Below are 23036 nucleotides of genomic sequence, written 5' to 3'. Positions count from 1 at the left end.
TCAAGAACTGGGCTGGCCTGTAGCCTTTGGTAGGGAACCAGGAAGAAATATGTCCAAGTCGGGCATTGAAATACATTTTAGCCACCAATTTCTGGCACCCTTCAGACTACTTCATGCTAGCTGTTGGGCACAGGGACTTGTATAAGAACACTTTGAATCCCAGCTTACCTTTCCCCACTCTCTTTGCTATTTGCAAAGTAACCCCTTCTGTAGGCGCAGCAGATACCAAGAGTGATGAGCACCAAAACTGCTAGGACCACCAGGACTCCACCAATTATCCCACCAATATTGAGGTCATCTGGCAAAGAGAGAAGCCATCAACCAGTATTTCTTTATAAGCAGTAGCAATATTCTAGCTTTACATACACTAAAATGACATCTCTCGAATATTTTAAGCAAACCCCAGTAATTCATAGGGACCTAGTAAGTCCCTGATTCCAAGACTAAAACAGTTCATGAATCTGAACATGTTTAATTTAAACATTTTAATGTTTCCCTGAATTTTTAGATTTTTTTTTTTCTTCCTGCATTTGGGGCTATGAGAAAGCAGGAAAGACTTAATGCTCTAGGATGTCCCCCTTCTTTCCATATGGTGATGACACTTTATTTATGGTGATATATTAATCAGCATTGATGAAAAGTATGTAGAGCCACTCACAGACTTCCATCTCCTGCTCCTCACACTTGGCAAAGCCAGCGTCGTTTGTTGCTATGCAGGAGTAACGGCCTGTGTCACCTTTGTGCACGGCATGGAAAACCTGGTGAGGAGAAAGGCGGGGAGAGCAGGACGTGAGAGAGAGAAGGCGCTGTGAGGGTATAAGCATGTATAAGCAACCCTCCATTGCCCAGGGTTCACAGCGGGCTGTGAGGCATCTTCCTTCCCTCTTTCTAAAATGGCATGTGGTATTGGCAGTGATCAAAACCAAACAGCTAGGGTAGTATCTTCTTCCATCATTAATCTTCCCTTTCCCAAGTCATCCAGATCCTAGAACATCTAACCTTCTTCAAATTATACCTTCCTCGAAAGCCATGCAATAACTTTTTTCTTTTACAAGTGACCTTAAAAATAACCTGTCCAGTGAAACAAGTCTTGATTACATCTGTAAGGGCATTACCAGAGTGCCTGTGGTGGGATTCACGGTGTAGGAGGAATTCTGGAATTTGGCATTTGATTTTGTGTCTGGTGATAAAGGTTCACTGTTGCGGTACCAGCTGTAAGTGGACTTTGGGTAACCTTCATTCTCGTGGCAGTGAAGAGAGGCTGTCTTGCCAACAGGTACAGCTTTAGGCACAGTGCATCTAGGAGTCATAGGTTTCACTGTGGGAAAGACACAAACCATGTGAACGGCACTGCTGAGTTGAACTAAATAATTTCTGACGTACTTTCTAAGATGGCTGTGCTACAAAGGCATCAAAACTGTCCACCATTTCCAGCTGCTTTTAAAGGAGAAATTCCAGAGTCTGTTGAGTGCCACTGTTTCAACTCTGGAGAGACTCACAGCCTCTTCTGTTAGCTAGCAGTGCTTGCAGAGGTATCTGGGTTTAAAGTAATACCTTGGACTGTAAGCTGGATATTAATCTCATCTATGGTTTTAGTATCAGAAGGTGCTGCCACTTCGCAGCGGTATGTGGCAGTGTCCATCCGGGTGGTGTTTTTAATCACCAGCGATGTCCGGCTCAGAATTTCTGCACGAGTCGCAAAGTCTCCTGATACAGAGGAAAAAGAGAGAAAAATTTCAGGGTAGTCACACAGACTAACTTTAGGCATCTGAACTAAGTGGTTGATCTTGGACTCTTTCTGGAGTCAAGAGAACCACCTGAAAGGAACTCGATGCTCTCAAGAGCCTTCCTCTCACCAGTGACCACAAAGGAAACCAACGCTGCTAACCATGAAAGAGGATGAACTGGAAAGCACCACCCCAAATCTCAAAAACTGTGGCAAAATTGGACAAAAGGTGAACTGTCAATAGGGCAGAGAGCAAAGAGCATCCTGCTCTCTCTCCATCTTGCACTTCGACTGCTGAACTCTAGTTCCAGAAGAAAGCAGTAAGACAGGCAGAGGTCCTGCCTCCTACAGACTTGTTTGTTCTCAGTTGTATTGTTTCTGAGGCTGTTTTGGAAGCCTAAGAATAATAAATCTTCATACCCTGCATTTTATTGTCAAAAAATACGTAAGAGGTTTCGCCATCTCGGATTTTCTTCCACTCGATTCTGGGATCTGGTGTTACGGTGGATTTAATGATGCAGGACAGCTCAACACCTAGCAGGAGAAATAAAGAAAATACAGATTAATAGGAAGCAGCTGTATTTTTGCTCTGCTTTAAGCAGTCTTGTACAGTGTTTTATTAGGAGATCCTGCCCACAAAGCAAAGCCTTCCCTTTCATCTGCCTCACAAACAGAAACACTGCTGGGTTTCAGGAGCTATTGGGGAAGATGGATTTTGGCCAGCAAAAATAATAGCCGAACAGATATCAACTATGGAGAGAAATGAACACACTGTTCTCTACAGGCTCTAACTTATGGCAAACAAGACCTTATGACAGGGTGAGTCCACAGCACCGTCTTGCTGCTAATCAGAGCCTACAATGTGAGTCAGGGATGCAGAATCTCCCTGGGTGGTGTCTGGTAATGTACTGAGGACTACGATGCCTGGGGATAAATTCAGCAAACCCACTCCCCTTTGAAGCAGGCATTGTCATCTCTGTCTCCTCTACAGAAGAAGGCATCGCAGCAGGTTCAAGAGAGGTGGCTTACCCAGTATCGCATTGCACGTCTGTAGTAGGGCCAAGATAAAATACAAACTTCCTGACCCCCTTTTCAGTATATTAATTGCAAGGCGACTGCCTTTCCTCCTTTTGGGATCCAGTTCAAAAAAGCACTTAGGCAGATACTTTGCAATGCCAATGGCTTGCAGGGGACTTCAATAAACCATTTCAATCAAGTGCTTTGCTAAACAGGGAGAGATACAGCCGTATTCTTAAGCGCTTTTCTGAATCTCAGGCTCTCGGTTGTCCTGCCTCCCCCAAGAAACCAGATACCATGGGCAATAAGCAAAATTTTTCTCAATTGTTTGGACCGATGCAAATCCCCAGGCAGAAGGCAGTGCAGCCATCGCGTCCGGCAGCCAGCGGGCCCCCGCAGCACTCACTCTGGAATTCCTGCACCACGGGCTTGGTGTTGCTGGATGTCAGTTCCACAGCCAAGAGTCTGCAGCCTGGAAAAACAAACAGAAGGTAATAAGAAATAGCACAGCTCATAAGTCACCCAGCTAGAAACACACCGCCTGCTGAGAAACCTTCTCAGCCAGCAACATGGACTAACTTCCCTAGATAAAACCTATTCCTGACTACTAATGCCGGTCCAGCAGGCCTAAGTTTATTTAGGCGTTGTGGTGTAAATACAGGAAAATATAATTGTTAGAAGTAGCAATTAAAGAGGAGGATTAACATAATCGCACAAGAGCAGTGCCAGCACAAGCCATTTCCTCATGCCTTATGCTTATGTAGATAGATGGTAAAGGAACTCTTACTCTGACAATGCGAGAGTGAATGTGTTATTTTGCAAATTATTTGATGATCAGGAAAGGACAGGAAACAGACCAACCTCCAGAGTTCCAGTCAGTGCCTAAAAGATGAAATATGCCAGGCCTCTAACATGTGCTGATTACATCTTCAAGTATTTTAAGACTCAGCGTGGTAATGTAAAATGCAAGGTAGTAAATCATGAAAGGACTGCGATTCAGGAGAAAACAGAGGAGTTCAGCTCTTTGGGTAGAGTCCCAGCCAGACTGACACTGGGACAAAAGCTCAATCATGCAATGCTGCAAGGCATCCGTATACCACAAGCTATTTCCCTTTACTGTACTGCCCGCTCTGAGCACCAAAATGTTTCCAATTAATACAGTAATTTTCCGTCTTTCACGTATTATTTTTTGTAAGAAAATCGGCTTTCCATGTCTTTTCTGCTGTGCGTTTCACTGGAGCAGGTACCAACAACATTCACGTGCTGCTGGGCAGCCACACTCACAAACAACTCTCCTGAGGGAGAAGAAAGCAAGCAGTTAGTTTCCAGCACGGCGCAGTAGGAAGAAAGTGAATCAGACAGCAGAGGCAAGCCATGCCTTCATCATAGAGGATGTTTTGGAACCGGGTGTTCTGGTTGTTGCAAAGCCCATCACCTCTCAGTCAGACTATGGTATTCTGCAAAACACAGGCTGCCCCAAAGCCCTGTCTTACAGGAGGAGGACATACTATAATCGGCGCCAGGTAATCAGCTACAGGGGGATGCCACGGCCCCATATGCAACTTTGCTGTTACAAATTCAATCACAAGTTTGTTGAAATCTAGGGGATGCCCACTGACGTCCCTGGGCATTCAATCAAACAAAGATGATGGAAACCAGTGCCTCAGTGACATGAAAAGAGATGTATCTAAAGGTTAAGACTGTTTCACTCGGAGCAAAAAAGTCATAACAAAGCTGAACAGAAAGCAGAAGACGCAGCTGAAGGGAGGTGTGGAGAAAGAAAGGATCCTCAGCATCACGACAGCCTGGAAATTCCTGGCCTTCAGGGTGGAAAGCTTTTGGAGAGAGAGAATCTGACAATGCAGGGGCAAAATTCCTCTGGTGGAGTGGATCAGACAGCATAACAGAGCAAGGCAGCAGCCTGAGAAATACCCAAGAGCTGCGAAGGTCCTCTCACTGAAAGCTCAAGGGCCTTGAACACCTAAAATGCTTTCATCATTTTTGAAACGTTCCCTGCCGATTCTTATCCCTCATTGTTCGTTCAACGCTGACGCCTTCCTCGGTGCCTTGGCTCTCGGTGCTTATACCCCAAAGACCACTGGGGAGAGCTGGAGTTTGGCAAGGTTTAGAAGCTGGCTTTGTGTACAAAATAATTGTTACTCACATAACAGCCACCAGCTGATGCAAACTAATAGTTGGGCCAGCCAAAACTGCTCTTAGCAGGACCTTTCCACCCTTCCCCCTTCTGCACTTGAGACATTCATGCAGTATTTGGGAGAAATCCAATATTGAACTAAGATGACAGTGCTCTGGACTATAACGTAGCTATTTGGGAGAAGCCTTCTGTATCGGAGCTGAAATGAGTAACAGGGCAGCACAGTGAGCACTTGGCTTTCAGTCTGCTTATGCTTTACTTCGGAGAGCCAGGAGAATGCCATTTTCAGAGGTGGTCTAAGCAGCCACGAGTAACTCGTTCAAGTCTGCTACGAAGCAGAGTCCATTTTCATCAGGCCTGGTGCTTCCGGACCTACCCCTTGAAAAAAGGTAATTACGCCACAAGATGCCGTCATGTTCCTTTCCCTGTGTTCATCCTCTGATCCTCTCAGGTGTTCTGTCTGGGGTTGTGATCCTTGCTTCGCTCCCTTGTGAGCATAAACAGATTTCACTGATCCCAGCAAAACCCCAGAGCATTAGAAGTAGCTAGTCACCAGAAGACAAGCAACAATCTTGGGAAAATCCTTTTGAAATCTATGGACGCATTTTCAGCAATACTGTAGGACACTTCATACAAACAAGGCATTTGATTGCTTCTGCTGTGAGATTCCTGCTGCTGGAACCAAGAGAGCTCTTCTTGAGGGCCCAGGCTGGAGACCTGGTTGCCTTCCTGCTTGGGGCAGGTGGCTCTCATAATGCGTTTGGCTCAGTTTTTAAAAGGGGGGGAAGTTGTAGGTTCTGCTTTCTTCAGAGACAGCACCCTCCTTCACCAGGGAACTGCACTACAAAGACACTTCGACAAATGATAGCTTTCTTCTGAGACCTGAAGTAGCGGATGACTATATAGAGTTGCACTGCACCTGAAGAAGCCAGCTTGCACAGCGTCTATCTGGTCTGTACTACCCTATAAATCTTCCTTTTGGAAATGCTAGAGAAAGATGGGGAGGGAAGGGTACGTGGTAAGGGTTCCTTGCTCCTTAAAGGAAACCCGATGCACCAGTTTGCTTTTTGCTATGCATTCCAGTTTACGTGAGATCTTTTTTCAGAAAAATTGTGTGGTAACAGTCCTACTGAAGTACACCTACTGTAGCTACACTATCAGCTCAGTTGAAGGTGGAGATAGTAATACCACAATGTTGTGTTACTCTGAAGGAGTTATGACTCTAGAAGTATTCACTCCAAGACAGTGGGACTCCAGCAAACTCCGGCCCCATCTCATTTCTTGGAAATTGTTCACAGCAGGCTTTTTCCCACCCACTAAACACCAAAGATTTAGGTCTATCCCTCAGGCACAAAGCAGGATGACAACAAATTTTAGACAGAAGCTGAGTCCCTGGAGACTGTGTGAGAGGCTCTGACATTATTACATGTATTGACTGCGGGCAGAGATCAATGTGGCTGCTTAAATCACAGCTAAGACAGATTTATTCTGTGTGCGGCAGAAGAATACTGGAAGTAGCATGTTCTAAATAACAAGGCTACAGCTACGCAGGGAGCAAAACAAAACAAAAACCCCAAGAGACCAGGCAGATTGCAAAGCAGGAGAAGAACACTGTTACAGCTCTTCTTAGCGTTACTTTGGGGTATCCCTTGTTCCCCAGTCTCCGTGGGGCTGGAGGAATCTGCACCAAGCCAGTGTTTCCCAGCTGTTAGCACTCTCCTGTTGAAGGAGCCTGGGCATCTGTGCTATGTCACATTTCCCTGCCGTTGGCAAGCTCGTCTCTTTGGTGACCACACTCAATGGGTTGCTTTGTTTTTGTGTTAAATCATCATTAGTGGTGACTGCCACCTTTTAAAAAGAGTATTCCAAAGGTGTTCCTTTAGACCTCTTTCAGCCCTCGGCAAGTAAGCAGCCAAGGTTTTGTGTTATGTAAATCTCCCTTCAAAGGCCTGAGCACCCAGGATGCGGAGAACAGCCAGGCACAGGCGCGCGTTCCTTTCCAGAGCACCATGCGTGCCACCACAGGCGCACCTACCAGATCTGTATGTGCTACATCTCCGAATACCTACCAGATCTGTATGTGCTACAGACTCAGCCAGACATATGGTTGAATCCCAAATGCCATCGGTTCTCCAAAATAGAATCCAGGACAAGGCAGTGAAGTCTGTAGCATATTCTTATGGCACTTCTTTCAGCTCAAGAGATCCAGCCCATGCTTGTTACTGTGACTCATGTTATCTGAATCATTTTAAAATGCTACACCAAAACTACAGTTTCAGAAAAAAACCTAACAGCTTCATAGACAACTAGACTGTGTTAAATCTCCTATCTCTGTACCAGGTTTAAGGTAAAGCCTGACCTTCCATCTCTTTCCATCCCAATCTATTCTCTGTTTAAAAACTCTAGGCAGAAATTTGAAGATGAGGTAAAGTATTCCTAAGGTATTATAGGCAAGGTAAAAAGGATGACCAGGAAACAGTTCAAATAAGTTGCTGCCAGGAGTCTGTGCTGCAGCATTGTTCAATGCTTCTTTGCCGATATTGCAGTTATCTGATACGGTAATTTTAGTTAATGAACTGTCAGGCACAAGCAGTACAAAAACATGCAGCTGTATTTAAACACCTGCCCACTAAAGCAACAAAAATATGCCTTGCTTGAGGTGTCCATCATCACTAAGCCGTTGCTTGATTTGCAATTCAAAATGCATGTAAGCCATGTGGGAACGCTGCTATAAGCCACATGCCTTGTTAAGCATCTTCGCTTTCTGGACAGTTACTCGGTGTAGCAGGAGTGCTAGTGAGTGAGAGTGAGTGATATATTGTTAGGTGTTAGAAACATGTTAGCCGAATCCTCTGCATGTCAGCACATTTATGACTGCCAGTTTGGAGATGCCCCCCAGAGCATCCATCCTCAATACTGTGAGCTGCAGTGAAAGAAACGGTGACAAGGCCAGTACAGCGGAGGTGATCAGAGCAGCAGGCAGGAGACAAGCACTGCTGTGAAGGGCAGCCCAGCTGACCCCAGGACTGTCCCTGCCTTACAAGTGTTGTGTGTATGCGGTAGGGAGGAAGCTAACTGTTAAATGTGTGAGAAGCCTCCAGAGGAAGAGCAGAGGAAGCCACGCAGTGCTGGACTGGGTAAGACAAGGAAGAGGGAGGCCAGGCTTCTCCCCTTGGCTTCTTTTGAGGAAATCACCATAAGCCCTAACTTTCAGAAACATCCGACCATCTGCACCTCGAAATAGCCATCCTTTTGTCTCTCAGTGCTTCAGGCTCTTTATCCTCCCTCTTCTCCATCCCCAGTGCATCTCACCGCAATTCCGCCATGCAACTTGTGCCAGTGTAGACAAGGTGGTGTAGGACAGGCAACACAGCATGGCATAGGAAAGAGATACCAAAAAATGCGTAACCCGCTCTGGCTCCGCTAAGTTTTTCACTTAGTTGTTTTTTTTTTTTTTTTGTCCAACTGTCCCTTGGCTGTGGTTCTAGGAATAGCTTAAGGGACTTAAATGCACTTGTGATATATAGAGACTGGATTTATAAAGGGAGCATAAATGTATGGGCAGGGAATGAATGGCATACCTCATTCTTATTGAATTTCAGTGGGAATTAGCCATCCTATTGATCCTCATTTATGTTTTTAGGTGTCTCACTGCCTTTCTAAGTGGCAATTTATACAGGTCTGTGTGAAAAACCCAGCCTATGCCATTAGATGCAGTCAGTAGGATTTTGCTTTGTAGTACTGAGTCTTAACTTTCCACCCTTGCCTCCAGTCCAAGGAGCTGGCTGTGTTTGCTCTGGCATCCAAGTTGCAGGTTAAAAGCCCCTTCAAGCTGATACAAGGGAGCAGGCAGGTGGACCCTGCCGGTCAAGCGACCAGACATTGCTGCCTGCCTTTCTTTTATTCCAGTTTTCCGTGGTGCCTCCCCGAGATCAGCAAGCCAAGCCTGACTCACGGGTGGGCTGCCCTGCTAGAGAACAATGTAGATGTGCAGCGAGAGATTAGTGAACAAAAGCTTAGGAGTGTCTCTGTTCAAATTAAGTAACAGATGGACCTGGTCTGTGTGGGAGCTGATAACGGTTATAAAAAGGCCATCACCAGACTGTGGCCAGCCCACCCTGGAAAAAACCCACTCAGTCGTAAATCCTCTGTGCTGTTATAGCTGCTTGTGCTAGTAAGGCTTTATTTTTACCAGCTATCATAAAACAGCATGACTTATTTTAGATGCATGGCTTGGACCGCTCAGTTAAAAGGGTGCCAACTCTCTGATAGACACCTACAAACAGAGGAGATGTGCCCGCCTGGGCAGGGAACACGAAGCATAATTAACCTAGAGAAGGCAAATGCAACATTACAGAGCAGTGTTTGGCGCTCCACATGGTTCTGGCTTTTGCTTTTCTCCTCTCTTAGGTACCTAGCTGACAGCACTTGTTTCTTCTGAAATGCTGATGATAAGGGAGTCTCTGGTGGTCTCAGCAGGACCAGGATCCCACAGGACAAAGTTGTGTGGAAGACCATTGAGTATTTGCATTCCTCTGAAGATGTGAGAGTTTCAGATTTTGCTCTTAATTCACTCTCTTCCTGCTCACCACTAGAGAAGGCAAGGAGATGCCTGTCTGTGAATAGAATACATACAGCTCTGGAACAAAATCTGAACCTGTTTAAATCTCCTGATTTAAACCAGCACCTTAAAGACCTGCCTGTATTTGCTGCAGAAAAGAAGGCCCATTAGCATCCAGGCCATGCACACAATCTTTTTTCCTTTCTCCCCCCTCTTTTGGACAGGAGGATTTACTGTTCTACCTCCTAATCAGACAGCAAAGCCATTGGTATACGCACAGCCTACACACCCACACTCGGTAGTGAAACAGGTTGCTATCAAGGAGATACAGAGCCCTCTTAAGACAAAAACCTCTCTGCAAAGCTGTCTCCTTCTGCAGCAAACATTCCTCCTCTCTCCCATGCAGGGACGGAAGCGTAGGTGTTGCCTGGTGAAGACCGCACAGTGCTTTCTGTTGGTTTCCCAAAGTTTGGTTTTGTCACATTGGGATGCAGCTGCACACAAACTGCCTCAAACATCCATCTGACAAGGGCTTCTGGAGGTAAGAATTTCACAATCTTTTCGCTGCCATTTTGCTCATGGCATTGCAGTGTGTTTAGACATGAGATAATAAGGCCCTGCATATCTGCACCTCCACAAAAATGAGACCGCCTATGCTCAAGATCAGATGTGCACGCCACCCACTTTGCAAATCCTTGGGCCTGTGCTAGGAGGAGGCATCATGAGCCATGCTTCAGAGCTGTCTGAACAGGAAGAGTTCAGGCTTACTCACAGTCTTAGCATAAGCCTGAGCTCTTGGCTGGACATGTTGAGCTTGGACCTCGTCCACCAGTAGGTTCTCATGCTCTGCTCTCCCTAAGGGAGATGCAGATGCTTTAGGAGAGAGCCAGAGCTGAGACGATGGCTGGCAACCTGGGGAGAAAGCTCCCAGGTCGAAGGGCCTAGCACACTTAGCCCATTTTATTGACATCGATTTTTACCCGTCAGAAAAGGCAGGGCTCGAGAGACCAAAAGCCAGCTCCGCAAAGGTATTTAAATGCTGTTGAGATCAAGGGGAAGATGGGAATTTAATACTTTGCAGATGTGGCTGTACGTGCCTTGCCCAGCATCTTAATCTGTGCATGATCTGGTCCTAGCTCTCCTGTTTTCCCAAGCTCATACCCCGGCTTCTGGCTTTTCTCCTGGAAAGGACTGAACGTACGTGCAAGACGGGAAGGAAACAATACTTGGGTAGATGACTAATACCTAATACTTAAAAGAGATTCAGATGGAAGCAGCAAGGGCTAGAGGGTTTCCAGCACGTCAGATTGCATCTCTTTCTGTAATATAATTTCAGGCCATCTTCAACTCAAAGAAAAGATGGAAAGAGTTAGAATTTGCCCCTCAAAATCTGGGATGAAGCGTAATGGAGAGGGAACAGAAAGGAAACATGAATAGGAAAGCTGTGCACAGAAGAGGCTGTTATTATCAGCCCTTGCACTCCTGAATTGCTTCTCCCTTCCCAAGAAACAAATGTGAGGCTGAACCGAAAGTCTCATTTTCCTTGGGTAAGCAACAGGGAATAGGGCACGCAGCTTCTGCCTTGCATTAGATACCACTAACCAGGGGATTAAGTCCTGCCCAGATCATTTATTTTGCCTTGCTACTGGCCTCTGAGGTCAAGCCCCTTACTTAACACAGATGCTTTGGGCTTACAATGTTACGCTGACTCTCCGGGAGGAAAAAACAGGGGCAGGTGGCCTTGCTGTGTGGCTCTGAGGGAAGGCCATTAGGCAGGAGACCTCCTAATTACATCTGCACCAAGTCTTTGGCAAAAGCCAGAAGAGAAATAAGGCAACAAGGAAACAATTACGGATCACTTGGCTAGGAATGCATCAAAACAGTCACACTGTACTGAGCGCTGTTCTTGCCATTTTCATTAACAAATGGACAGCATAATTACATCTTCAAACTGGTCTGGCTCACAGCCAATACGGACCACAAAAATTAGTGCATTCACAGAAAATGGGACATGAGGGGATCTCAGGAGGTCAGCTCAACCCCACCTCTGCTTTAGGGCATGAAAACCCAAGGAATACAGCTGGCTGGGCCCCTGGATGTCTGCTGAGGGTCTCACATGCAGTGTTTCCCCAGGATCATTTTAATCTGTTAAAGTGCTGTACATTTATCAGTTAAGCCTCAGTCCCTTCAAATTCAGTGTCCCCTGCAATTCGGTAAGGATGTACAGTTCCAGTTCACTGGAGGAAAAAACTGAGGAATGGGAAGTCACAGGAAGAGTCAGGACCACGCTATCTCAGCCGGCAGTGGATATACCGTTCTGTGACCTGTTTACCGGATGAGAGTGCCTTACAACAGCAAAAGCAAAGGCCAAGAACAAAAATGGTGAGCACTGCAGAGAAGTGGGAATATTTGCACAGGGCAGATTTGAAACCAACCCTTCCTGCCTATTCCCACTTGCCTTCCATTGTTTCCCCAGCCAGCCCCAAGAATTGCCATACAGGCACATCCTACGTTATTTCTCACTTCAGCAAGTCCCTTTCCTCCCAAAAGTGGCAGATGCTGATACCAAATTAGTGCAAAGTGGGAGGGAACCAGCAGATAACTGTGATAAGAGCCAGGGGCAATGGTCTTCCTCCAGTCCTCTCCCTTCCTCCCAGCAGGGCTCTCATTGCAGCAAGACAGATGCTAAGGGAAGTCTCCAGGGCAGAGCCAGGTCAGTGAGACATGGCAGGGATCTATGGCCAGGATCAAGGAGACAGAATGAACTGTAACAGGAAAAGGGGCAAGTTCCTTTATTTTTGTCTTGTGTGGGAATTTGACTCAAGGATTGCTGAGAATCTCGTAAGCCAAAGTGACGTTTTCCAGGCTGAGCGCCAGCCAACGCACAGGCTTGATCTCAGCAGGTATTTGACTTCGAAAGGAGCTAGGATGCTCGGTACCTGCCTGACCCTGGCTTTTGATGAGGACACATTTATCAAAAGCTGCCTGAAATGCAAAGACAGGAAATAAGCGGATATGCTATCAGCACCAGGCTTTGCAATACTCTTTAGTGTCTGGCTGTGTCCCAACCATCAATACAGAGACTCGCAGGGTTTTAGCCTATAATCCTCTATTCCTCTGTCTGTGACTCTAATCTCCTGATCCTCCGTTCTCCTCCAGCCTATAGCTTGACCAACAAAACAGAGATCTGAAGTTCTGCTTATCAGAGACCAACCATGTCATCTTCCTGTGGAAAACAGGAGTTGGGAAGAGAGTAGTAGTCATCAGAGCCAAGAGCTGAGAGTAGGCTAGAGAAGGGAACAGGAGAGGGCGTGAGCAAGCACACAGAGAAATCATTTATGACAAGACTGAAAACAGCTCTCTTTTTAAGAACATTTTTTCCGATTTTACAGCATCATTTTTGTCTTTTTGCGTGTGTATAATTCTAGCCTCGGGTATAAAACAGAATTGTCTAGCTAATGCGTTGCACAAAACATGTACAAATGAACGTTGCAAGAGACTGACTGCAGGCACCAAGGGAGCATTCACATCTGCCTATGAGCGTGCAACCAAGAGCCTGTGAAACTACTGCCGTCATTCCACGCTGGAGAGGTGGGGCCGTCTTCTGTAACGCAGCTTTGAAGCTTTGCAGCGAATCTGTCAGAACAAAGGATGCAGATCTACAAGGGGGAAAAAGGCATTCGGTAGAAAGCTGCACGAGCCACGTGCAGGCCTGAAGACATGTGAGTTGGGGGAATATTGTTCTGGGGGCAGCCCTGAATCACTCAAACAGATCTGAAAAGACTTACCTTGTTAACATCAGCCTGAGCACAGGCTGCAAACCTGCAGAGGGAGTTGCGCTGCAGGGTTCAACAGAGATTATTTTCTTAGGAAGTGTATCGGGAATTAAAGGGAACCCAAATGAAGTCACAGACAGATAAAGATGAAAAGCTTGACACAGAGCGCTATTAGGAATATACTGGCGTAAATGAGCAGGGGAAGAGGGAGGAAAGTAATGCCATGTCAGAGCGAAGAGTGAGGACGAAAGCCGACCTGGCTTGTCCCAAGAGCAGAAACAAGCCTTGGCATGGAGGAGTTAAAAGATTACTTGTCCCGGGAGAGTTGAATAAGCCACATATCTGGGAACTAACTTCTCCCAGATCCTGACTTGTTTTTCTCCTTAAACATCTCCTGCTGCTATTTTTAGCAGAGAATTTTCTCAGCCAAATGCTCCCAGTTGAGTCCTGGTCAGAGGCCCTTTTCCCAGAGAGACACAGGCCCAGCAGCAGGAGGGTTGCTGCTCTGCATGGAAGATGATTCCTGGCTATGTGCTGGTCCCCAGTTCAGCTTTGCTCTGTTTCATCGTCCTGCCAGCTCTGGGGTTTGCATGTCACACTGCCAGGTCTCTCCTGAGGCATGGGGACAGTCCCCCCACCAGCCTGGTGCAGGCATATTAAATGCTCTCAGAGATCCTAAAAGCCAGGGGAGGCTGCAATCTGGTCTGCAATTTCAGAAGCAGCTAAAGAAGAGGGTGGACTGGGCTTGATAACCACCTGCAGGCTTTTTAGGAGTATGAATGGCAAAAAAAGGTGGGAAGGAGATAGAAAGAAATGATTAGGCTGACATTAATAACAGGATCTGCTTCTCAGCACTAAAATCTATTTGGATTCATTCCAGTTCCTCCAAGGGAAACCATGGAAGCCTTTATTGTTCATAAAAGTTGCAACTAAAATCGGACTGGATAAAGCTTAAGGAAATACCTCTCAGGGGACAACCCTGCATTGGCTGCTGGAAACAAATAAGGTAACTCCCTTCCTCCTCCCTGGTTCTCTTGGGGTCCTTATTCCTCCTTAGCCAAAACGCTAACCTGTCCATCAGTCCATCACTCCCTTCCCCTGGCTCCTCGCTGCTCAGCCTCCAGCACAGAGCAAGCTATCTGCCTGCTCAGGCTGTCTGCCTCTGTGCAATTAGCAATGTGTCAGTGAATGTCTGGGGCGGTGCACAGGGAAGCAATGCTTGTAACTTCTTTTATCTGCAGCTTGACTTAATACCTGCCTGCCAGAGACAGGCATGTAAATCAAAAAGCCAGATCAGGGCACATAGATGGACAAATTGAGTAAAACAGGAATGAACCCCTGGCTTGTCTGTGCTAATGTGCAGCTAACGCTGGGGGAGGATCCAGCACTCTGGATCTCGTGAATGAAGCATGGGGAAGGCTGCAGCCCAGTGCGGGAGAGCAGCAGCGGCGGTTGGTTACAGCAGAGCCACAGTCAAGAAGGTCCCTCTAACAATGGCCCCTTCTTGGTCAGTGTATCTGTTGCCTGTGTGTCTTGGAGTCACGTCAGTGAAGCAAACAGATTGGGAACATATTTGTACTCCCCACAGCAGTACAGAAGCCAACCCAGACAGAGGAGAGCAAGCTGGGCTCTTTTCTGCTCCTCGCCTCAGTGCCAAGTTTCCAGCTCTGCTTGAAACCTGTGGCCGAGCCCTACTTTGGTAGGGGTGAAGGGAGAGGACAGGCAGGATCAGGAAAGCAGGATCTCTGCTTTCAGCTCATGCTTGCAGAAGCTGGCAGCTGGCTACGGGAGAGGGGAACTCAGTTGCGCACCTCTGAAGGCCCCCACGAGAGCTTAAATCTGGCAGTGTGTGGCTTTGCCCTTCTCCCCAGCTATGCTTGAACAAATGGGGCCAAGAACAGCAGTCACCTGGACAACTCACAGATGCCGCAGGAGGCTTTGTCCCAGTGGCAAGAGCTACCTTCAGAAAGCTTCCCCGAGTCCAGCAGGAATCCCAGGAGCCCAGGATTTCTCTCTTGACCTTCATGTACACATTCCAACACATGGGCACTTAACCTTTGAGGCTCCTTTGAAAATCCCAGCGACAGCGTTTTACGGATGAGTATGCTTCCCCTAACATCTGCCCCCTGTATCAGATGCTGCCAGAGCCTCTCTCTCTTCTGGCTCTGCTCCCAGCTGAAGGACAGACAATAGGCATTTCAATGCAGTCTCCACTTCCCCTCCCAAACAGCCTGGGGGACATGGCACATCAGAGCCAAGACAGTGCTGAGAGCACAGCTTGCCAGCCAGCGACAAGTCTCTCTAGATCACAGCCTGCCTTTTCTTTCCCTCCCCGTGTAGCTGAACCACTGGCTACAGTTGTTACTGGGCATGCAGGCCACCTCTGCTGGGCAAATCCTGGCAGCATCCAGCTAGCCAAACTGCAGAAGTCTTTTCTCAGCACACTGCTGCTGGAGCCAGCCAGATCGCTCTCCAAATGCTGCCAAAATCAACTGACCTCCTGGATTCCCAACCCTGCCGGCCAGAGCACCGGTTAATGGACCTCTCCTGTACCTCTCTGCCATGCCAGCCCACCTGGAAACACACCAGCCACTTCTTGGACTTCCCCTTGCTCACTCTTAATAGCATCTAGCTGCAATTAACTGATCCAGGCAGTGCATGGGGCACAGAGAGGAGCAGTTCCACCTGCAGGAGGTTCGACACGGGTTCAGTGAGAGCTGGCTTGGATTCTCCTGAAGAACCATTGTTCCATCTTTCTAGAAATAGCTCTGCTTCTCGCATCCTGGAGCCGTTCAGCCTGTTTGGCACCGTTTCTGCTGTTTCAGAGACAACAACAGAGAGTGAGAAAAACCTGTCTAGACACCGTTTACCTTCCATTGACTCCCATTGCCACATCAAAGCACCACTTCAAACAAACCTGCAAACTGGCCAAGTAATAATCCCCAGCTCTCCTGTGCCTGCTCCAGCCAGAGGCAGTCAGACCCATCCCATCTTGCTTCAGAGTTCATCTTTAATCTAGGCCCTTCTGACAACAGAAGAGGTAGGATGAAAAATCTCATTTCAGGAACACCAACAGAAGTTACCTGGCCTCAGACAACTTAGGTAGGGGCTATGTCCTTCCTGCTCAGCATCCAGGCGTAAGGAGAAATCTCACCTGCCTCCTATCTGCAAACCTCCAGCACCTTTGAAAAGCAGCCACACAAGGCAGTCCTCTCCGCAGTCCCACTTGTCCAACCTGCTCAGATGCTGGATCCCTTACCTGTCCAAAGCCATGCACATGAATGTTGAGCAAGCTTTGCTACAACCCAGAAATCAAAGAATATCTTCTAATGGCACCCAAGGAGATGGAAGTCACTGAGAGCTACAGGCAGCCTGTCCACCGTGAGGCAGCACGTCACTATCAGAGCAGGACAAAGTCATAGGAGCTCAGGTAAATGCTCAAGATACCTCCAAGCGACCTGGAGAGGTTTTTAGGTCACTTGAGCACAAGTTACTTGAAGTCACTGCTTTGGGGAAGCGCCTGGCACTAGCATCAAGCACTGACCCTGTGCAGCCACCACAAGAGCAACATCTAGCTCATTATTTTAATAAGGGTCCTTTGAAATACCTTCTGTGTGAGAGAGACACAGCTAAAAAATCCAGTCTGGCTTTATTCTGTCTCAGGCAGAAACAGCCTTTATTTAGCAAACTGCTGCTAAAAGCTCTGTCTCATTAGTCAGTGTTTAGGGAACCAGGCTGCAATTGTTCTGAAGTCTGGCATTGCAGAAAGAGCCTTGATAATGAGGTCTACAGGAGACAATTCCTCCTGACAGGCCCACAATGACCTAGAAATCCTACTTAATTCCCTGACAGTGAAAAGTGCAGAGTAACAGCGAGGTGCAGAGGCACTGGGGGCTGGTTTGAGAGGGAGGCTGCAGCCTCTGTTCACACTTCGGGCTGTAATGCAAGAGCTCTAGGGTGGAAAAGCCAGCACTGCTCAGCTATGCAGCAGCTCCCCAGATAAAGCAGAGGGGAGGCTTGCCAGGCAGGCAGACAGGGGTTTGCTATGGGAAGGTTTGTAGCCTCATCTGTAAAAGACTTGCCACCCCATAGAGCATGCAGAGTGCTGGGAGGACTCACGTGGACATGGGATGAGCAGTGGCTCTCTGCTGCACCAGGCAGCGTGCGCGCCCCAGAGGCGTTCTTGAGCTTTTGACGGGTCCTGCCCCAACCACTTTTCCCCCTTTCCTTGGAGGAAAACGCAGCAGGCTGGCACAGGCTTGGGCCACAGATACACTACTTTCAAGTGGTTTGGTTTCGACAAGCAGCATGTGTGCCATGGTTAGGAACCTCTGGGCTGGATGGCCCAGAGCCAGCTAGAGCAGGAGATGAGGTAGAGGGACTCAGCTGGAATGTGGGCTGGATACAGCTGACCTTGAAGACCACCCCCAATAAAGAGCCTTACAGGCATGTGCTAGCCACCTGTTTCAGCCGGCAGACGAGGGACTAAACCAGGAATTCTGGAACTGAATGCACAGTCTGTTAAAGAGTGGTCTGAAGACTCCCACCCACGTGAAGCTGTCGCTGATGTGGCTCTCTTACAGATCCTTGCAGAGGAATGCATCTTTGCCCATCATGTGCAAGACCGCTACTCCCATACTGCAAATGCAGCCCTGTTTAAAGTACAGTTTCAATCCGCAAAGGACTGCTGTAAAAAAGGAAACATGGAAATGAAATCACCAGCCGAAACACTGTCTAGAGACAACTCAAGCCAAGTCCCTCGAATGTCAGCACCAGAAGGAGGGCTCTGAAACAGAGAACCTAGCGCACTCTGCACCGGCTCTGCTGGCACAGACAGAGGATCTGCCTCAGAGACATGAGGAAAAGACATATGCTGAGAAAGGAAGGACCAGCTTTATTTTACCAGCCTGTGTTCCCACCAGAGATGTGCTTTAAAGACTGCCTTGCAAAGTAGGAATTAAATCCAAAGGTGCCTATGCATCTTCCTTGCTGTCATCCCCTTATCAGTTATCTCCAGCCTGCTCTGAGCCAGAAGATGAAAGGATCGTAACACCACTTATCTTCCCACTTAAGAACATGCTTAACAGCTTGCTGTTAAAGAGGAGGACACTCAAGCCTCAGGAAGCAGCTGTAAATTCTGCAAATGGGCTCCCTCGCACTTCTTTGAAGGAGCTACTGCTTCTCAATGAGGGACACAGATACAAAAAGGAAACCAGGGAGGGAGGAAAAGAGGGAAGGCTTTGTAGCAAAGACAGGCTTTGCCTCAAGTCCAGAACGTGAAGCTGAGTGACAGATGCAAGACATATGACATGTGTGTCTTAGAAGTGACCGAGGATGAGCCAGGAATTGAAAAGCTCTTGGGAAATGTTTAAGCAGCCGGAATTATGACATGTTTGTCACTAGAGCACAAGAAGCTCCAAGAACATGTTCTCCTTGAGACTGTGCAGCGTTACAGCCAAGAAGGTTGGGGATCCCCTTACATGCTGCAGGCAGAACTGCTGCATGCAACCCAGCTCCGGCTCCAACAGCGGAGGCCAGGTCACTGCACCTCCTCTGTGCTTCCCCCACAGAGCATGCTGCCTCATCCCTGAGTTTGACCCTAGTCTCCCCTCTTCATAGAGCCACTTGTTATCGTGGTGAACCTGAGTCCAGCTTGCCTTTGTCATTTAATAGCTGAGTCAATCTGTCAAAAGGGCCAAACAGGATCTGTTCCAAATATTTGCAGAAAGAGGAGGATCGAGGAGCCTGCAGCAGAACACCAGGAGCCTGCCCGGGCGAGGAGCACAATCGCTATTGTTGACCAACAGCGGGCTGCTGGCGGGCGATGAGCACGCCTCGGCACAAATGTCGGGGGAAAAAGCCCCCGCGTCCTCCCACGCTCACAGAGCACCGCAAATGAACTGGAATCTGGAGTCCCCTGGCAAAGCCCCAGCGGTCCAGCACTGCAGACTTGTCAGCCCTGATCGTAGCTCAGCTGTTGACTTGGAGAACTCAAGGCGCAGCTGGCAACTGGGAGAGGGGGGCACCCGAGTGCCTTAGAAGCTGCTGCCAGCCCAAACGTAGACTTCAAAGGGCTTATCTTGCCCCGTTGTGTGGGAGAGCATGCAGTGCCTGTGGGTGAGGACAGCTGTGTGTTGGCCAGGCCCACCAGAGGATTTTTGATGGAAGAAGAAAGAAGTTAGTACCTGGTTTAACCTCCTGTCCAGCACGCACAAGGCAGCTTTGGCAGGCAGAGCTCCGCACTGCCCTGTTATTTATGGGATGTTGAAAACTGGCCAAAACGAAGGGAAAACACCAGATATATAAGGATGCTTACCAACTCAAATAGCTGGTTCTGCTTGAGGGAGAACCCATGAGGCTCAGGAGGCGATCAGAAGGCACTCTGCCTTTCATCTCCACATCGCCAGTTCAAAGGCAACTCCATCAGCACTGCCCAAGCTGTAGCCAACTAATAGCTATTTGCTCGTGCACAAGAAATGAGATAAGCCATTGCCTCCTCGCTTCCTGAGAAATCAGACTAGCCCCATCGATGTGCAATCTCAGCAGAGTAGCTAAGACCAGAGAGGGAAAGAAACCAGCACCTCCTCTGCTCTAGGAGCTACTAGATCAACAAGGAGATCCATGGTGGTTGAAGCTAACCTGTTTCATGGCATGTGCATCCAGTCCTGTCAGCAAAGCACAGATCATTCACACTAACAGGGGGTTGTGTGTTACTCCTTCCACCCTGGTTGTTGGTATCTAAACACCCAAACAAAAACAACCCGCTCTTTCAAGGACGGGGGACTCCCACTGGCCAGGGAAGTCGGGGCTGGTCCAGAGGTACAATTCGCTGTTGTGCACAGAGCTGGGACTTCCCCTTCCAAGGTACGTTACTGATGCAGAGGACCTCGCTACTACAGAGCGGATGTTTTCCAGGCTCTAAAAATAACTAACTCCGTGGTGGGTATACAGAAATATTTATCTTTGGGCTCTTGCAGAGATCAATGCAGGAGAAAAAGATTAAAGCAAAGATTTAAGTGTGTATTAAAAAAGAGCTGTTGATAAAATCCTTCGAGGGGATAAAAGCTATTTTACAGAAGCAGCAAGAACTGAGGACTTTGCAACACCTTCCCTGCCGTTAACTGTGTAAGCTCCCGGAAATCATTCAAGAGAGTGTTAGCAGCCCGAGCGCCTCAGGAGGAAGTCCATTAGCAGGCAGCAATCTCCTTAATGGATCCTCGGGGTCTGTGGGAGACGCTGCCTTGCCTATGGACACTCGGTTCTTTCCACTGCTGCGATTCAAGGGCTGCTCTTGCAGCCATTATCATCCAATACTCTATGGAATGCTCCTCATCTTCATAGCAGCCCAATAGCGCAATGAATTAGTCTTTTTGGTAGCTTTCATTGAGCGAGGACACAAATGGGTATAGTGAGTTTTTTTCTTACTTTTTTTTTTTGACAGCACCTAGCAAAGACAGACATTGATCCATGAACGGAAGCCGTACATGCTACTGTAATGCAGGTAAAAGCAGTAACATCTATCAAGGCCTTTGTTTTCCAAGGACGGCATCCTAGCAAAACAAAAATGTTGTCTCCATGGCTGATCTTGGCCTAAAAGATCAAGCAGAGCCTTGTACATTTATGTGCAGACAAAATCATTAAGCCCTCAGCTGCGCAACCGACTACACTCAAGCAGGCTTGAGAGAGCACGCGGCCACCCTGGAGAGATGTAAAGTGGCAGGAACCTTTTTACTGGGAATGAAAAGCAGGACTGCTGTGCAGAGCACTGCTGGCCCTGTTAAAAGGTAAGCTTGGTTTCTCAAAACAGCTTCTCTTTCATGGCGCTGTTTGCCAGTCTTATTCCTTATTGCTAATGAAACAAAAATTCTGACTTACTTTGGATATGTAGAACATTATGGGCTCCTTCAGCAACTACTGAAGGACTTCATGGTTATACGTCCTAAGACATCCTGACAAGACTGTCGAAAATGGCAAGTGAATTAGGTGTCTCAGGTGGGGGAGTGAGCAGGGAAGTTGGATGCTTTCAATGAACCTGAATTTTTAGAAGTATTACACTTTCACCCTCCAAAACACAATCAAAACCAAAGTGCCTCAATTTACATCCTACCTGTAAAATGCTGCCCACCTACATAAGAAATTGCCCCAAAGTTTATTAAGGCAGGGATTTTCAGAAGAGGCCATGGGCGTCAGAAATGCAGCTTCGTAATGGGAACAAATCCCCTTAGACTTCAGTGGATTTCTCCAGCTCAGCAGAAATCTTACCTAGGCCACCAAAATGTATTTTTAATAGTGCGATTAAAAATCTTGAAATACTGCTGAATGTTGTCAACTGCTACCTTTTAGCCACATGCCAAAGATACAGTAAGTCCCTGGCACGCTGCAGTTTTAAAGCTCAGTGTCTTCCAGTGAGCCAGCTGTGCCCAAATGAATTAAGAGAACTCTTAAAAACCCGCTGATCTTACGTTTGTGTTGTAGTAATCAGGTACATTGATGTGAGCGTGTTCTGGCTTTAACTCTGAAATCTCTGGGATTTATGACTTTAAAAAAAAAAAAAAAGAAAACCTTGAGCATTTTCTGAACACAATTTAATTTCATCTACTTTATCTATTGCTGCACTGAAACCTTCATTTCCCCTTGTAACTGACTCTGTGTTAAGCCCTGTGCTGCATCCCACGAGGGGCACTACATAACCCAATACATTATATTATTTATACTGACAAGTGATTCTTGCATGACAGAACAATTCCCATTAATTTTCTGAGCTTATCTCAAGTACCTGTGGGCTGTCAGGTTACAGCATGTATGTGGCTAGTTTTCTTTTTAATTAGTTAATGGCAGTCCAGTGTTGACTGGACTCCCATTTGACAGCTCTCGGCAGTCTGCAGGTGAGCTCGTGGGAATCCTACCCAACCGTGCTCTCAGGAGCAGGGGAAATAGCAGAATTTTTTTTTTTTTGCCAACTCCCATCTATAAATTTTGCTTCTGCATCTGCTGCTCTTTTCTCTGCCAGTTGTCTGGTTTGGAACATGCACCAAAAGCAATTTCCTTTAATACCCAACACAGCAGAGAAGGAGCTTTGACAAGACGCTTAAGAACTGCAGAGGAACACCCTCTCTAGACCTTGCTTCTTGCATATTAGTGTTTTTTCTAAGAAATTTGAAGGCCTGTCTTAGGATGCTGCTCTAATAAGAAGTGGGCACCAGCTCAATTATGCAGCTGTCTTGGTTTTGCACTTCCAAGCTGTGTGTTAGACAGCTGAACTTCTGCACAGGAGTCACACAAAGCTTTCTTACAGAATGAAATGCAGCAAGGCAATCAAAGTTAGCGACTGCTGAGGAAGAAGTGATAACAGAACCTCAGCTGGCCATTCTTGTGCAGGAAACATCTTTAATATACACCTCCCTCAACGTTTATCCCCAGAGGAAGCCTGCTTGACCTCCGCTTATCTAAAACAAGGAGCAGAAGTTTGTGAGGAGTTGGTTATCCTTGAGACCAATGTTCTGGTGAAGTCCATGGAGTGCCTTGCTCTCCTGTTCCCCACAGATGTACTCTTTTGCTGGTAAGTCTCTAGAAACCGAATTAAACTCTCCAAACAATACCTCTAATCTCAAGTTAATACCGAGGGTGTTAGCACTCTGAAGGGTCATAAGCAAACAGAGACGTGAGCTTTCCAGCCAAAAAAAAGGTCCAGTTTTCATGTTATTGTTTATTTTTCTGAAACTGAAAACTCTTATTTCCAGCATGGGAGTTTGAGAACTGGAACCCAGCAGGTATTTCCTCTGCCCCAAGCGCAGCTATTGA

General features: G+C 47.2%; 1 protein-coding gene and 1 long non-coding RNA gene across 6 annotated transcripts in view; one reads left to right on the top strand and one right to left on the bottom strand.

The window, feature by feature from the left end:
- The window catches only part of JAM3 (junctional adhesion molecule 3), a 29123-nt gene that overhangs the window by 1960 nt on the left and 4127 nt on the right, over positions 1-23036 (bottom strand). The window contains exons 2-7 of the mRNA XM_087763478.1: positions 3150-3215; positions 2147-2260; positions 1555-1707; positions 1116-1318; positions 659-758; positions 169-298 (exon numbers count right to left, since the gene is read on the bottom strand). Coding sequence (XP_087619604.1) covers positions 169-298; positions 659-758; positions 1116-1318; positions 1555-1707; positions 2147-2260; positions 3150-3215 — 766 coding nt within the window. The remainder of the gene's footprint in view (positions 1-168; positions 299-658; positions 759-1115; positions 1319-1554; positions 1708-2146; positions 2261-3149; positions 3216-23036) is intronic.
- Positions 1-23036, top strand: part of LOC148054982 (uncharacterized) — a 30199-nt gene that overhangs the window by 4007 nt on the left and 3156 nt on the right. For 2 of the 5 annotated variants that reach the window (XR_015706089.1, XR_015706093.1), the window contains exons 2-7: positions 9309-9441; positions 9866-10000; positions 12888-13181; positions 14116-14241; positions 20677-21019; positions 22531-22794. This is a non-coding gene — a long non-coding RNA (uncharacterized LOC148054982). The remainder of the gene's footprint in view (positions 1-9308; positions 9442-9865; positions 10001-12887; positions 13182-14115; positions 14242-20676; positions 21020-22530; positions 22795-23036) is intronic. The other 3 variants (XR_015706092.1, XR_015706091.1, XR_015706090.1) reach the window with 3 other exon arrangements.

The sequence above is a fragment of the Nipponia nippon genome, unplaced genomic scaffold, assembly GCF_047370975.1.
Source record: "Nipponia nippon isolate SJK-2023a ecotype South Korea unplaced genomic scaffold, ASM4737097v1 scaffold_28, whole genome shotgun sequence".
In the NCBI taxonomy this organism is placed as follows: Eukaryota; Metazoa; Chordata; class Aves; order Pelecaniformes; family Threskiornithidae; genus Nipponia; species Nipponia nippon.
This window is presented reverse-complemented; position numbering and strand designations above follow the sequence as displayed.